The sequence below is a fragment of the Enhydra lutris genome, unplaced genomic scaffold (assembly GCF_002288905.1).
Source record: "Enhydra lutris kenyoni isolate GAN:26980312 unplaced genomic scaffold, ASM228890v2 scaffoldscaffold20, whole genome shotgun sequence".
Lineage (NCBI taxonomy): Eukaryota > Metazoa > Chordata > Mammalia > Carnivora > Mustelidae > Enhydra > Enhydra lutris.
Window position 1 is genome coordinate 28706120 of NW_019154104.1, and position 17065 is coordinate 28723184.

General features: G+C 45.1%; 1 protein-coding gene across 3 annotated transcripts in view; it reads right to left on the minus strand.

Annotated features, from left to right (window-relative positions):
• LOC111148657 (SET domain containing 3) overlaps window positions 1-17065 on the minus strand; it is an 80067-nt gene that overhangs the window by 62037 nt on the left and 965 nt on the right. The window contains exons 1-3 of one of the 3 annotated variants that reach the window (XM_022505419.1): window positions 4494-4535; window positions 3202-3311; window positions 1348-1440 (exon numbers count right to left, since the gene is read on the minus strand). In XM_022505419.1, coding sequence (XP_022361127.1) covers window positions 1348-1440; window positions 3202-3311; window positions 4494-4522 — 232 coding nt within the window. In that variant the 5' untranslated portion in view covers window positions 4523-4535. Of the gene's footprint in view, window positions 1-1347; window positions 1441-3201; window positions 3312-4493; window positions 4538-17065 lie in introns of those variants that run through there. The other 2 variants (XM_022505421.1, XM_022505420.1) reach the window with 2 other exon arrangements.

Genomic DNA, 17065 nt, shown 5'->3' on the forward strand with positions numbered 1-17065 from the left:
AGGTGCCTGTGGCCACGCCAACACAACACCATCGGTCATCACCTGGGTCTGGGCAGCAGGATGGCCCGGCACAGGCAGCGCCACACCACATATGCAGAAAGCTGATTTTGTTCAGGACATTCTGAGACAGAAGTCACTCTTTGCTGAGAACTCAGGAACACTCTAACCTCAGGGTGAGTTGCAGTTAGCAGTCTCTGCTAACAACAGACACTCAGGACATTCAAAAACTGCCCCACTATAGATCTGGAGAGCCAAGACTGGCAGTCTACCATTTAGAGCAAAGAAACACATTTGAAAGGAACCTGTCACCATTTGCGGTTCAAGACCATCTAAGCTAAAGACTGCACGTTTACAGAAGTACACAGGAGAGCAACAAAACCTTTTTTAAACCTTGTTTAAAAAAAAAACCCTCTTCTGACTCACTTTCGTGGCAGTAAATAAAAATTTAAAAACCCTAACCCTAAGAAGGTTCTTCTGACCCTTTTAAACGCAGGCTACTTATTATGTTTTCCCCTTCCACCTTCCATGTGGTCCTGCATACCAATCTTTATTTTTTGTGCTTTACGGAACAAAAACAATAGGTATATTGAATAGGCTTTTTCAAGCTGACACTTGGCCCCATTGCCGGCCTGGCTGAGAATCATTAAGACGCCTACTGAATACACTCTGTAAAAACACAGCTTCAGAAATAGAACTATATCTCTTATTTAACCAAGACAGGTTTGAGTTCTTCATAAATCCTGCTAAGACATTAATCTATCAGTGGGTATCTGTGTGTCGACCACTCATGGCATTATGTACTGACCTCAAACCCTCAAGGAAACACAATGTGGAAAAAACAGATCTAAATATATATTTCATAAAAAATAAATAAAAGTTGTGTCATTTTATTTATTTAAAGATTTTTTATTTGAGAGAGAGACAGAATGAGCGATGGGAGAGGACCGAGGGAGAGAGACAAGCAGGCTCCCTGCTGAGGACACCCACTGTGCAGCTCGATCCCAGGACCCCGAGATCATGACATGAGCCGAAGGCAGGCACTTAACCAACTAAAGCCACCCAGGTGCCCCAAAAGTTGTCACGTTAGCCCCTAGATACAAACACTTTCCCCCTATGGCTCAACATTTTTACCCTTTCCAATGCAGGAAGCAGCACCTCAGAAATGGGAGAGATCCTGGGACAGCTTCCTAGTACATCTCCCCCAAACTCCGGGCCTCTTCCGCTGTGACCTTCTGTGATCTTCCACAGGCAAGAATGACAGCGAGGCCTTCGCTAACCTCAAAACATTTCTGACTTGTGCCAAGTCTTTACATGATTCTATTAAAATAATTTTTCGAGAAAACGTACCCTTTTGTTTTTTTCGTATTTTCTCGACTAGAGACCGGATCTGCACATACTCTTCCCATTCCTTTCCTGGGCCAGGTGCAGGACTGCTGCATTCTGTAACACAAAAGCCACGGCACTCAAACACTGCTTACATTCAACTTCACCAGCTAGTCTGCAGCACAAAGAGGGCTGGGGTTTTGTTACTGCTGCTGATTTCCTTTTAAAGGACAAAGATATCACAGCCATGATGATAAACGTGGGAAGTACAAACCAGGTATACTTTTCAAAGCATATAAACCCTCCAAAGCCATCCACGTGCCACTTACTGAGCTGGGACTCCCATACCTAAGTGTGAGCACTGAGCCCGCAGCTATCTTCCTCTTGCTGCTCTGAAAAATTTTCCTCATAATATACTCGAACATGGGAAAATCTAAAAAGCAAGGCTAAAAATGCAAAACATTTCCCTAAAAACTCTTCTGGATGGATTTAAAAAAAAAGGTAATCTTAAAAGTCAACGTTTCTTTCGAGTTAAATCCTAGAACAATGGCTCTCTAAAGCAACCAGTTAAATTGGACATAAGGACAATTACTCAACAAACATTTCACATCCATGTGTAAGGCTCTATATTAAGCACTCTGGGGGAGTCACAAAAAGAGATGGCACAGGCACTGCTAAAAAGGAAGCGGAGACTCTGCTGGAGGGCCAGAAGCAAAGCCCAGCCCTCAAGAATGGTGCCGGTAGTTCTGGAAGGCTGTGACCTGGACACCTGGCCTATCAGCATGATCTTTCCTTTTTAAACAACTGTATGAGTTTAAGGAGACAGCCTTCTTGCCATGGCCGTCTTTGTTCTCTGAAGAAAAGAGTATATGTGGTATATAATTACCACCACCAAGTCATAAGGCTGGGCTAACTCCTAACTATTAAGGTTAACCAGTCATTCTTCCACCAACAAATACCGGCTGGTCCTGCACTACAAGAAGACAGAGCCTGTCTACAAGCTGCCTGCAGTCCAGTGAGGGACAGAGGCGGGAAGCAGTTAGCACCTCAGTGCTCTACGGGGGGCCCACACTGCTCTGAGGGCCACAGGGGTCCACAGGAGCATCTGGGGAAGGACCTAACCCCGACTTGGTTGCTGCCTGCTTCTGGCAGGGAGAGAAAGCTAAATTTTTATTTGGGGTTTGACCTGTCTCATGTGAACAGAAGAGGCAAGGAAAACGAGACAGTGGAGTGAGCAGAGTGACCACAGCTAAGTCTGGAACCTATACAGCACCCATTTAAATTCACAATTAAGAAGTTACCAATTTATGCAAACTTACTAAAGCAAGTACAAGCACTTAATAGATACTTAGTTTCCTCGAACCAAGAAACTGGAAAACTATTACTGAATCACTGAAACTAAAGGGGAGCCATTCGAACAAGGGGGCAGAGCTCCAAAGGTCTGCATCTGGGGCCTGATAGCCACGGAGCACCTTGATGTGCCACAGCTCGCACGGCCCTCCCCTCCCGAGATGGTTTTCTGCTGTAAACACGAAGACTCAGAGGGGTTGCATGATTTGTCCACGGTAGTCAAGTAGGTCCCTGGAGCCCCCAGAAGCCCATGTTCTGGGTGGTTCGGTGTTTCATCCAACCCTCGTTAATCGCTACCCACTACCAATATCCCCAGCTTTACAGAAGGAGGAGACCGAGGGTCAGAGAAGTTCTGACGCTTGCCCAGGTCGCGTGGCTAGCAAGCTGGGATTTGAACCCAAGCCTGTTTCACTTCCTCACTGCGCCAGAGACTGTCCCTCGCAGCCCAAGGAAGTGAAGGCGTGAAGGCGTGAAGGCGTGAAGCCACACTGCCCCTCAGGAAGGCAGGAAGCCCTAGGCAGAACTTACTCTGCAAGAGCTCACTAGTCAGGTTCAAGGTTTCCTTCGGCGACACACTTGCTGTAGCACCAGTGCCTGATTTTTGCGTTTTCACTCGACTCTTCTTACCCATTTTCTGACTGTAGAGAAGAGAGAGAAAAGACAAAAAGCGTTACATCTCCAAAGAATCAAATCAAATAATAAAATGTGGCACAGCAGTGGCTTAGCCTCGAGAGACTAACATCTTACCTCGTGTGTGCCACAGTCTGAAGTTTCCTTCCAGAAAAAGAAATGTGTACTAAATATTAGTATTTGGAGACTCTCAAATGAAAAAAAAAAAATCAATTTGTAGTCTCTGGAAGAAAAGTTCATTCCTTTTCACCTACACAAACTGCAGTACAGGCAAATTTTACTCTGGAATTTGGTCAGCTTACGCAGATTCTACTGTGTATACTAAAATGCATATCCCATGACACGAAATGATAAAGGTTTTGTATACACACGTGTGCCACAAACTGCCATATGGACGCCAAAACCTCCATCTCCTACCCCCAGGAGGAGAGAGAATCTTCAGAGGACTAGATTCTTTGGAAGAGTCATCTCCCGTGAAGAGCGGCTGTACCGCAAGCGGTGGACTAGGCCTGGGGACAAACGCTGCAGACACGGGGAGCTCCGAGCCGCTCCCGAGAGCCACCACACCTCTGCAGGGCGGCCTTGCTGGGAAACTCAGGGCACTGGGCCCCACGTCTCACGGGAAGGTGACGGCAGATCCTACACTGGAGCGAGGTCTCCCAGCACCTCCCGCCAGAGGGACTGGGATGTGGGAAGAAAGGGGAGGGTGATCCCCAGGTAAGGTCAGGAATGGGGGAGGCCCGAGGAAGCCCCAGGAGGCTCCTCAAGGGCAAGAGGCCGCCGGGGAGCAGTGGGAGCTAAGCTCGCCCTACGAGTCCGCCCCCTAAAGGAGGGCTACGGGCGCTGCCTGAGGAGTCTGGCCCAAGGGGTCCTCCTCCAGAGAGAAGCGTCCCCAGCCGAGAGCCCAGCAAGACGGACGGTACTCAGCCAAGAAGCTACTGCAGCAGTCCACACGCTCATTAATAACCAACACCGCGAGGCCTCTCCGTGGAGCCCTACAAGTCACACGTGACCTCAAAGGGGAACCAGAAAGCACACTCTGACCCATTTATTTTTGCAAAAGGAAATGACTCTTAGAGTGTGGAGATGAAGGATGGGATAAAAACTTTGAAAGACAGACTCTCACACTGTATCGGAACCGTAAGCATGCAAACCCCGTCCCTGTGCCGACGTTAGAGAAAGCCGCCTACCTCAAAGGGCCAGGGTAGGTTTCTTCCATCTCTAAGGTGTGGAATAGAACATGTAACTTTATGTATCTAATAAGCCTTCTGAAACAGTGAGCGATACACAGTGCATGTCATCCTGAAATCAAAGGGAACAGGGAAGAATAGCTACGTCTGCCACACGGAATTAGTTGCTTTGAGATCAAAAGCAGAAAATAAATAAATAAATAAATAAATAAACGGAGGTGGGGGCAGAAGGAGGAAGAGCTTAAGCAGCTCTTTCTGAACTGAAGGACTAGCCTCTCAAAGGAGAATACGGCTCCCCAGAGCACAGGCAGGGCCTGACTGGGGCACCACTGCTCTTCTCCACATCTCAGGCTCTCTGCGGAAGCCCGCGGAACCTGACCCCGAGATAACTAAAACTACCCGTAAGTCTAGAGAGAAAGACTTTTCTTAGCGTGGTGACTTTTTTTTCTTTTAATTCTATTCTCTTTCTTTTTCTTTCTTTCTTTCTTTCTTTCTTTTTTTCTTCTTTGGAAGGGAAGCTGACATACAATATCAGATTACCTTCAGGTGTGACATAGTGACTCAATATTTGCATACACTGCAAAGTCATTACCACAAATCTACCCGCCATCTGTCACCACGCCAAGTTGTTACAATATTAGCAACTATGTTCCCTATGCTGTACATTACACCTCTGTGACTTATTTTATTATAACTGGAGGTTTGTGCCTTTTAATCCCCTTCCTCTATGTTACCCGCCCCCAGACCCCCCCTTCGAAAGGCCTTTAATCACATGTCCAAATACAGCTCTGCAGGAAGAACCACAGAAACCAGCCACCACCAGTGATGGCTTTCGCCTCTCCCTTCAGCCCTGCAAGACTTTTGTGTATCAGGCTCCAAACAATGCGAAAACATCACATTGATGAGGACTCCCACACCCTCACCTTCCCCTAGCAGGCCTGGGGAAAGTGAGCCCGAGACAGCCACGGGCCTACACTGGCCCCCACAGCGTGGGGACCCACTAGCAAACAGGCTTCTTCCCTCTGCCCGCAGTCCCCTACCTTCCCCCGGTCTTCGTGCAGGGATTTCGGGGCTGCCGTCACTCCCAGCACGTAGATACCTGTCCTGAGATAAGGGTCATTAATGAAAGCAGCACCGATAACCCTGTACGCATGCGGTGCTGACAGTCTGCCGCGTGCTAGGCTAAGACACATCTCATTGGATCTTCTCAGGCCCTCTAAAAGATGATTATAGCCTCATCTTTTTTAAGATTTATTTATATGAGAGACAGACAGAGAGGGAGCGGCAGAGGGAGAGAATCCCCAAGCAGACTCCACCCTGAGTGCAGAGCCTGATGTGGCGTTGGTCCCACCCCCCTGAGATCATGACTTGAGTCAAACCAAGAGTTGGATGCTGAAGTGACTAAGCCACACAGGTGCTCCAGATCACACCCTCATGTTTTAGACGGCGTTCTCAGGCCAAGTCCTTCAGCTTTGCCCAATGCCACGCACACATCAGGTAAGAAATGAAGCTAGAACTGGAACTCAGATCTGCGTGACTAAAGTCTGGCCACCGCCCCACTGTCTCTGTTTAAATGCAGAGCAAAAGCACAGCACAATGCATGGGGCAGGGAGGCTAAAAGTTCTTCCGGACGTGACACTCAACGACACCCTGCCAAGGGCCCACACCCCTGGATGTAGCCAACTGCCCGGCACCTGCGCCCGCCTGCCTCCTGAATTCATCTCTGGCTTACACTGTAACACCAGCCTCTTACAGGTCTCTGTGGCCAAGCCCATCACTCCCGCCCACATCTGCCCCAGCCCTTCGGGCTCCACCACGAACAACGGCGCCTAGTCCCTCAGACAGGTGTCCTCTCCTGCCTCCTCGCCCTGTCCCTCTATCTCCCCCACCCCACCCCTTACCTGCAATACTTGAGTCACTTGTTCAGTAACCAGCTTTCTCTAAAAGCCTGGCCTGGGTTTCACCTCTTCCTGGTCCTCCCAGCTGTACTATTCCCCCCTCTGTACCACCACTTCTACCACTGGATCTCACTGCATTGCAAGACTTGCTCACACACTGGCTTTCCTCCTGGATAACAGGCTCCTGAGGCACCCTTTTGTGCACCCTGAGGCACAAATATTTCTATTTGTGTCCCCAACTGCCAGCCCAGAACCCAGCACACAGCAGGCTCTCAGCACAGGGTGCTCGTGAGCTCCCAGGGAAAAGCATTCCCTCCTTTGGGCGGCTCTTAGGTCAGAATCTGCATTGCCGAAGCTCCTACCCAAGTTTCTAGCTCATGTCTAAGACCCGTCGCAGGTGAGAGACCATTAAAGATCTGGTCACAGTGGTTTGAACACACAACAGATTCCTTTGGCAGTAGAGCAATACTCTACTGTTGAATGCTTAAAACTCAACTGTTCTCAAGATTTCTTTTCCTTAAGCCAGAAAACTGCTGGCTTTTAGAAATGAGTAATAGGCACAGAGATACAACGCAGGCCAAATTTCCAAACACATCCGTCAATTAGCCCCAGGGAGAGCAAGCACATGGAGCATAACCTTCAAAGGCGGGGGAGGGGGTTTGGGGGGTGCTACGTTCATAGAAACGGTCCATGAAGCCACACCCAGTTAAGACCGTCACCTTCAGCTCCTTCCATCCTCCTGCTTCATTTTCCCGCCTCCACTCTCCTTCCCCACCACATGGATAGTCAGCCTTTATACACGGAGGTATAACATGCACGGCCAGCTAAGTGCTTGGGCAGCACTTTCAGTAAGACGCCAGCCCTCACGGAGCCTCCCAGGCTCCTTCCCAGTCACAGCCATCCCCAGCAAGGCTCCGTGGTGTTGACCCCAGTGCCATCCCTTAGTTTGGTCTGTTCCTGAACTTCCCATCACGAACACGCAGGCTTCTTTTGCTCAACACAAGGTCTTTGCACAGCTCACAGGGTGGTCCCACCTCTCCAGCACAGCCCTCGAGGTCCTTCATACCCCACCCCATTTTACCCGCCTGCCTTCACTCAACCCATCACCCCCCCTTTTTTTTTAATTTCTTTATTTGACAGACAGAGATCACAAGTAGGCAGAGAGGCAGCTGGCGGGGTGGGGGGGGGGGAGCAGGCTCCCTGCTGAGCAGAGAGCCCGATTTGGGGCTTGATCCCAGGACCCTGAGATCATGACCTGAGATGAAGGCAGAGGCTTACTTAACCCACTGAGTCACCCGGGTGCCCCTACCCATCACCCCTTTACCCGGCATAATCCCGGGATCTGCTCGCTCCCCCCATTTACTGGAAAGAAGCTATCCTCCACCACCCCCTTTGTCTCCTCCTGACAAAATGTTTCACAAACTTAAAGACGCAGCCAAAACATCCCCAATGTCCTTGAGAAAATTCTAGGCTCCTCTATTCATTTCATAGACTGAACCCATGAAAGTCAGTAAGAACAAGCCAAGTTCAAGGTGATTACCAGATGCTAAATTCTTGGCTTACCTTGAGATTCAGTCTTTTGCAATTCTCTTTGGACTGTTTCCCTCCCACAGGGATATAGACCCTACTGGAGAGAAAGCGGCTTGCTTGGGAAAGGCAGTAAGAAACTTACATATAGACGTTAACTCCCTTCACCTTAATTAAGGTGAGGCGGTTGTCTGTCCTTGTCCCTAGTGAATGTACCTCCCGAGGGTACAGAATCTTAGGTCCAGGCCAGGTCTTAATCTGTCCTCCCAGAAACCGGGTTTGCACTGACCCCCTCCCAGAAAGCTCCCCAACTGCCCTGAACTTGCTCTGCCTGGGAGTCCCCACCATGCTCAGGCCCCTGTGCACTGAATCAGAGGGAGTCACGGGCTTATCACCCAGCCTTTAGTTGGAGTGAACACAGGATTCCAAAGGGAGGGGCTCTCCGTGCCCAGTTCTATAGCCCAGCAGCCAATCTTCTGAACTTGCTCAGCCATCATCCATGTCTGTGACACGCATTTACCTCTAGATTAGATATGGTTTGGCACCAATTCTTCTAGTTTCCGTAGGATACCCCTAACTAAAGTATACCTGGAAATACACATACTTACTTCCTTTCACCCCACAGACCATCGCTACCACCATCTGCCCCACGCCAACATCTGTCACAGTCTGCCAGCTCCCCTACACACCGCCCTCCCTCAGCCCCTGGCCTGGCGGTCACTCCCTGACCCTCACTCTTTCCTCCATCACTGAGGACAGCATGCCTTTACCACAGAGTGAACACGTTGTGTCCAAGTCTAGGCCAAAACCCCACCACGCCTATGGTCGCCCTCCCTGCACTGCAGGAGCCCAGCTCCGGAGCCTCTAGGGGCTTTCCCACCACCGTCTACATTACTAATGTGCCTATTTTGCCCGCTGTCTCATGGCAGGAAAAAAATCAAAGCTTCCATCTCTAAATTACCTACAGCATCTAGCATAGTGCCATGGACACAGATGAAGGTCAAATATTTGTTGAATGATATAAAATCTCAGGTTATCGTATTTGGATATATCAGTCTTACTACTTGTGGATTAGGTTTACCTCCCATCACAGCAGTAACATTTTGTGTCAAAGAACCACTTCCCTATGTTCTTCCATCTGTGAATAAAACAGTAGTCAAAATGCAACATTTCCTAAATATTTACCTACTTCTGCTAAAGAACTAAGATGACTCTTAAAAGTAACAATGTAAATTTTTATGTATACATAAAATATACAGAATTTACCCTTAAAATTAAAAGATAGTTTCTTTTGGAAGTCCCACAGTTTATCATTAGAAAAGTTTTCAGATATTTTCATAACAGAAAATTTCTGATAAACACAAACCCAAATTTTTTAAGTATCTTTGGTCTCTAAGAAAGCAACAAAGCAGGACCCAGTCCACTTCCAATAAGATTAAAAAAAAAAAAAAGAGTTATGGCCCAAACACAGCTTGAAAGTCTGTGGGCCTTCGTGACCAGGGTGCTCCATGTGGCCAGATACATCCCCGGCCACAGCTGGCAGAGGCCAGCACTGCTCACACTGCTCGCAGACATGCTGGGGGCTTCAACACCGCTAAGAGTCCACAACCACCAAACCACCATCCACAGCTTCAAACCTGAAACACTGTATCATTCCCAGCACCCAGGCAGGCTCTAAATACAGACGCCTGCCCTCCCTCACCCAAGCCCTCCTGCGTCTGTGTGCCTAGGTCTACGCCAGCCGCTGGAGAACACAAAATGAAGTCCGGCCAGGCCTGCAGGCTTCAAGGATGATGAGGTGGGGAACCGAGACTCACAGCACGGGTAATTCCTCAAAGACCTAAGAGAAGGAGCTGAACCGAGAGGGGCAAGGGAAAAAGTACAGTTAAAGAAGAATGACTAAACTTTAAGATGCAGTTTTAAAAGGTGTCAGAATCCAGTCTGAGTGGTGTCCTAAAGTCAACCCCCTTCTGCCTTTTTTAGCTAATGAACATTTCCTCCACATTATGGATTAGAAGTAACTACCTGCCCTTTTCATTTATGATTCAAAAACGTGTTACACACAATGAATAATTTTCATTGTGATTTTAGTTGATCTGGGGCTAGACTCCAAGTTTCAACAAATGAACAAACCAGTAGCCTGAGCATCCTTTATACCCCCACTAGAAGAAAAACTTCCTATTAGAAATTCATCAAGTTCCTATAGAGAGCAAATATTTACCTTGAATATTTATTTCAAATATTTACGTAAGCATAAAGATGTCTAAATCAAGTATATGTACACACATGTATACACAGACACACACACACTCAAGTTAAATTCCAGATATTACCCAGAGGGTACAACACTAATTGAAAGGTTTTCTCCCCAAAGTTTAGACTGAAATTAGGTATCATTTATAAATCCTTATGGAATTACCTGGAGACAAACCTAACTATACAGTAAAAAAAAGAACTTAATCAATACATAAGACAAAAGAAACTAAGGAAAAAGCCATACAGGACTGCTAGACAGACAGACTCTACAGTTGTAGTTCAAAGGAAGGGAATCTATGAAAATAAACAGGAAGCCAGGAGTTTCACACAGATCTACATTTCTTCATGATCAAGATATTTTAAAAATCTATAGAATCCTCAAAATGTGGCTCCTGAAGACACTATAAACTATATAGGAAGCCCACCAACAATCTCTCCCTTTAGTAGATTAAATACATTAAAAACCATAAAATAAGTAAAACTGTAGAATATTCAATTATTTAAATTGCTGGCTAATACAAACTGGCATCTGTAATCACCAGCCACCTCTGACCAAGCAAGTGATTCTTTGTATAATCTGTGCGGTGGAATGAAAAGTCAGAGGAGTAAGATACAACACATTCAGGAAACTGGGCTAATGGGTGGGGGGCAGGGAGAGAGGGAGCTACTTCACCCATCGTTACAAAGTCTAGCTCACATACACTGAACACAGGGAGATACGATGCAGCTGGGTAGGTTTTTTTTTTTTTATTCTAAATGAGAAGTATAAAAATTAATATTTTTCTTAAGTTGCTTTCAACTAAATGCAAATAGAATAAACATTTTTGATTACACTTATTTGGCAATTTAACCAAAAAATTTTAGCTCTAACCCAGCATCTGTTTTTCAATGTATCCTGAAACTACCCTACTTTACAGTTGGATTAACTAAAGCAGAGAATTGTCCTATGGCTTCCTCCTCCTACCTCAGGCACCGAGCTGTAAAAGTACTTGAAGGGAGTATGAGAGCCTGCCTAATTTTTGTGCAGGAAGAAAAGAATCTCACTAAAATATCTGGCAGGCCATTAGGATAAGATCACTACACACTGAATTAAATATACCAATTACAGGATGATGGTTTAGGAAAACGAAAGCACTCTTAAACTGAAAGTATTTATGCAGTGTTTTCTGTCCTACAGAAACTGACAAGGCATCCACAGACCTGTGCTGCCTGTGGCCATGTTAACTGCAACTAGCATGTAGGGGAAACATGTACTCTCTACATGGTAGCAGAGCCTAAGAGTGGGCTCAAGCCATACTAACTTTACCACTTTAAGTAGATCCCTAGCATCCTTCATCCCAGTCCCTATCAAAGGAGGTACTAATGTGCCACAACTCAAAAGTACCAAGAAGTTAGGGCAAGCAGGCAGGCAAGAAGGTGGAATTAATTTCAAGTCAGTAGCTACTTAAGAAGGGGGATGAATAAAGCTGTAAGTTGCCTGTAAGTAACATTTCCATCTCTATACAGAACAAATTGGGCTGTCATATAAGTAGGTAGATAGACGAATAAGGATAGACAGATACACACGAATTTGAGATTTAACAAAATACAGATGTTTCTTGCTTTCTATAGGGTTTTTTTGCTAATTTTCCACTAATTTACATGGTAATTTTAGAAGCGCTTAAGCCATTTCTGATTGACTTTTCAATACATAATAGTTTCAGTTTAAACTGCTGTTCAATTAAATTGTAAATACACTTAAAATGAGGCTCCTGTTTAAAGGAAGTTGAAAAAAGAAAACCTCTCATAAAGCAAAGAATCATTTGCTATCATGAATAATCATTTCCTATTATCTCTTTGAAAAATAAAAAGAAAAATGTTAAGGGAAGAAACAGCTGTAATCTGTCAAGAAATTACCTTCAAACCACCCACATTCCTCCCAGAAGGATTCGAGATTCTAGGACTGTGGAATACCAGGTTCGGAAGAGACTTTTGGGGTAAGCTGTGTTAACCATCCAGCTCGCACATGTTTAAAATAACAACACCTATGGCAGGAAGCCATGACAGGTGTCAGAGCACCTTGCTCTCCACTAGCAAACTCCAGTCTGAAAGCCCCTGGGAGAGGCAGGGTGGAGCAATGTCATGGGCAAGAAGTGCACCCCCTGAGGCCTGCTGCTGCTGAGCAGTTCTGGCAGCGCCCCCTGCTCCCCCACACGTGGCGCCGCTGACTGCGAGCTGCCGCTGGTCCACCTCCACATCGTGAGCTGCTCTGGCACACGGTCGGAAGGTTCATCATCCTGACACCTCCCGATTCCGCCTTTCAAAAGAAACAACTTCAAATTTTGGAAGACAGCTCTCTGTTCCCCCAACAAAGTCTTCTCTTCTCCAGGCCTAGCGTATCCTTTCTCAAAAGTGGACAAAACCACTGTGGTGAACAGTTTTTTCCCAAGGCAACAAAACCCTTCAGATGAACACTGAGAGGGACACAGCTCCACAGGAATCACCTCCCGGAGCCCAAATCAAGGGGATCTTACTCAGAGGGGTAAGGGATAATCAAGGGATATTATCAAGGGGATAATACTCGGAGACTGCCCTAGCTTTCCATGAGTCAGGTAAACAAAGGAGTGCATTATTTCAGTGCACACTTCTCAAGCATCTGATCTGAAATGCACAGATGAGTGACACACGCACAGTCCCACAGCCTTTAGGGTAAGATGGTAATCAACTAAGACCTTTGTCATTTAAGCTATCTTCAGCAAGACAGACGTGCTATATCAAATCAGTGCCTGAACCCAAATGCAATTTTTCATGCTATTACATTGTTTCCAGGCTACTGAAGCCATCGTCCCTGCCACACAGAGTCCTACGGCAGGACCCAACTTGATCTTCTTCACCATAACTGCATCAGTCAGGCACTTACTACAACAGGACCCAAGGTAAGCGTTCTACACAACAGATAGATGTCATACCCACTTTGCAGAGGAGCAAGCTGAAGTTTAGAGAAGTTAATAAATTCCATGCAAAATGAAGACTCAGTTGGTGGCAGAGCCTCACCAACACACCTTGATGGCAAACTTTACTGATACTCAATAGTGTTTCATGGATTCAGCTCAAAATCAACCCACTTGTGAGGGCTCTGAAGTTCAACGTAACAGTATTCCCTTTACAGCAGTAAAACGTGCTACACAAAGGTTTTATCTCCTTGTCCTTTGAAAAGTATAGAGCCATCTTGCTGGCCTTGTCCAAATAAACAGGAGTGGCCTCAGCTTAAATGTGAAACTATGAGCAAAACTTCCAAATAAACTTCTGCCCAAGCCCACACAGCCCACGTTGAGATTTGCAATTCTCCTCTCTTGTCGTGGATCAAGAAACGGCAGTAGGGGTGTCTGGGTGGCTCAGTGGGTTAAAGCCTCTGCCTTCGGCTCAGGTCATGATCCCAGATTCCTGGGATCGAGCCCCACATCGGGCTCTCTGTTCAGTGGGGAGCCTGCTTCCTCCTCTCTCTCTGCCTACTTGTGATCTCTGTCAAATAAATAAAGTATTTAAAAAAAAAAAAAAGAGGGGCCCCTGGGTGGCTCAGTGGGTTAAAGCCTCTGCCTTCGGCTCAGGTCATGATCCCAGCGTGCTGGGGATCGAGCCCCACATCGGGCTCTCTGCTCCGCAGGCAGCCTGCTTCCTCCTCTCTCTCTCTGCCTGCCTCTTTGCCTACTTGTGATCTCTGTCTGTCAAATAAATAAATAAAATCTTTTAAAAAATAAAAATAAAAAAAAAAAGAAAGAAACTGCAGTAACCACTTAGGAGACTATGACATGTAGCAATGCTAAGTCATTACAATCCACAAATGGAAAACTTTGTTAATCATTAGTAAGTATGGCAGAAGAAACTTTAATGATTATTTTTCAACACTAATCCTTACTTTCTTTTAACTGTACTCACTGGAAAAGTATTGATATTGAAGAGTCAAGCCTATTTTCTGAGACTGAAACCTTTAAACCACTTTTTCATACAGTTTTTTAGACCTTGCTATGGTCTAACAAAATATATCCTTAAAAAGGTGAAAAGTGGGGGCACCTGAGTGGCAAAGTCTCTGCCTTTGGCTCAGGTCATGATCCCAGGGTCCTGGGATCGAGCCCCACATCAGGCTGGAGGGAAGTCTACTCCTCCCTCTCCCTCTTCCCCTCCCCCTCCCCCTCCCCCTGCTTGTGTTCCCTCTCTCACTGTGTCTCTCTCTGTCAAACAAATAAGTAAAAATCTTAAAAAAAAAAAAAAAAAAGTGAAAAGTGAAAGTCAGGATCGTAGATAGGTAATAAGCCTAAAACACTGCGTATTTATTAAGAGTTCTGTGTGGACACCTGATTACATTCTCTGGACAATTCCTTAGTCCCTTCTGAAAAAGAATGAGAACACTTGTTCCACTCTGTCCCTTTTCCCTGCCCACCCTCCACATCCCCATCACTGAAGCTAGATAAGTAACAGGTTAGGGACTTACTTGGCTTGGTAATCAGTTATCACTCAGATGCCTTTCAAAATCTTAACTTCAGGGTTGGACTTGTCTTCCACTTGGGCTTATCCTGATTATTAATTAACTTCTACTTAGAAAGTACTAAAATAAGAAAGAATTTCAAGGTCTTAACTTCGGTATTTGAATTCATAATCATTTGGAATTATTTTTCTTCCATTCAAATATATTTTAGTAGCAAATTGTCAATACTTATGCTTATACCTCTTGTTTTAAAGCTGTTTATTTCTAAACCTAGAGGAAACCCCAAATGGAAATAGAGTCGAGACAGCTAATCTCTGGCTTGAGTTACTGGATAAATTTAACAACAAAAGTAGGACTTCTAATCTTGCCAGTTCCACTAACTAAGCTTTCTTTACATAATACTAGTAAGTGACTTAAAAAAAAAAAAAAAAAAAAGCTCAATTCCATTATAGTAGAAAGATTATATATGTATTAATATTTTGTGAAAAATCATTTTTACTTTACTAAACACGATGCAAATTAATTCTATTTCCAGATCAAAACATTTAACATCCCCAATTTTAGGGATAGGAATACAAGATGTCAGGCAAGCCAATGTACAGAAGACACTTTTGCCAAGTAAGGTACACCTATGACCACAACAAAAATGAAGCTTAGAAACATGTGAAAGCAAGGAACCCTTAGTTCATTACTCTTAACTGGTTAAACAGAACTCAGAATGAACTGATGTCCAAGATAAACGCATCCACGACTGTAGCAAGAGAAAAAGGTTGCAGAGCAAATCAAAACACTCTTCAATGGTAAAATAACTGGCCCAAATACAGTGTTAGCTAACTGCGAAAATAACTGGCCACAAGCAACTTCCAGGATGATGTAAGAACAAAGATATATTCGCTGTCTAGTTAAAAATGTTTAATGCCATAGTAATAAATGACTTCTGCTCCTCTAATAGGGGAACAAGATCATGGCTCCATTCCCAGGACTTAGGTACAAGGAGAGGAGACACACTTGAAACTCTTCGTCCCTACGGAAGCACCACGCACAGCGGCCAGAGACAAGGAAACCAGTTTCTAAAGAAAAAACCTCCCAGTCGAAGACAGTCCTCAAACTACACACACAAAAAAAGATACACTATGATTAGTTACATTTCTAAAAGCTACTTCAGATTAAAGATAAGAAAAAAAGGAGACCATGTAATTCAAACATTTTAAGAAACTGGAAAACCTCAAAGTAAATGGACATCTAGTAAAAAGAATCCAGAATAACCCTCTGCTAGTAAGATTTTTACTATTTCTGCTAAAATTCCACATGGTACAAACTGCATACCTGGTTTTACTGAATTCAGTCATTGTCTGCTAAATATTTCCAGTACCAGCAGGCCTCTGTTGTGCTGATGCTGACGCTTCCCTCTAGCTGTCATCTGTCACGCTCTTCTAGATAGGAAAGCATCAAGATTTTAGGAGGCTGTTGCGAGTGCTCATAACCAAGAGTTTTCCAGTAGTTGAACTTTAGAATGGGAAGATGTCTGAGTACAACCTTTACATTTCCCTCACTTTCCAGGAGCTTCTAAAGCAAAGATTTAACTACTTAAAACATGGCCTAATGTTCACCACATGGAAGAGAAGTTCAGTGTTACTTTCTTATTGATGATCTTACTGCACTCATTGACAGAACTGAACACCAACTTTCATTTCCATAGCATAAATGTTTCAGTTTTCAAAGCCAACATCATTCCCCTACCAGGAACAAAAGCACCAAGAGATGTCAGCAAACTGAAGAGATGAGAAGCAGCGACCCTTTCAGCCTCTTGGGCTAGAGCTGCATTTCAGACATTAACTTACAATTCCACGGAGAGAAAGGAGGGCAGACAGGAAGGGGTAGCAGAAGGCTAAAAACTGAGGTTGTTTGGAATTCCAATGAAGAGGTTCTGTAGCTGTTTGAGAAGTTGGCTTTGCAAACTACTTTCTCCCGCCAGCTAAAAACCTCCTCCTTAAATTGTTGGAACTTGACCAGAATATCAATCACAGCAGTCCCTGGGACTAATTTGGTAAGGCGGGATTGCATACACAGTAGCCCGTATAGACATAACACATCATGGTTCAAGCAAAAGTCCTGCAAATCTAACAGGGGAAATCTGTTTCTATTTCGCTATATTCTTGAGTTAAATGAATTCACCTAAAATAATAAGAAAAACCTCCCCCAGATTATTACTGGTTATTCCAATTTTGAAATACCAGTGGGGCCACTGAGAAGAAAAACAGGAGAGGAAAAGGTAAAACTCACTTTTCGGTGTCCACGTCTACACGTGGTGACAAACGCACACAGCTGTGTAATCATGCACCGTAATCAAGCGACCAGCAGGTTCATCGCTCAACGTTTAACTCTTCGAAGGGTTTTACAAAGCACAAGTCATCTGTCAACACACTTCG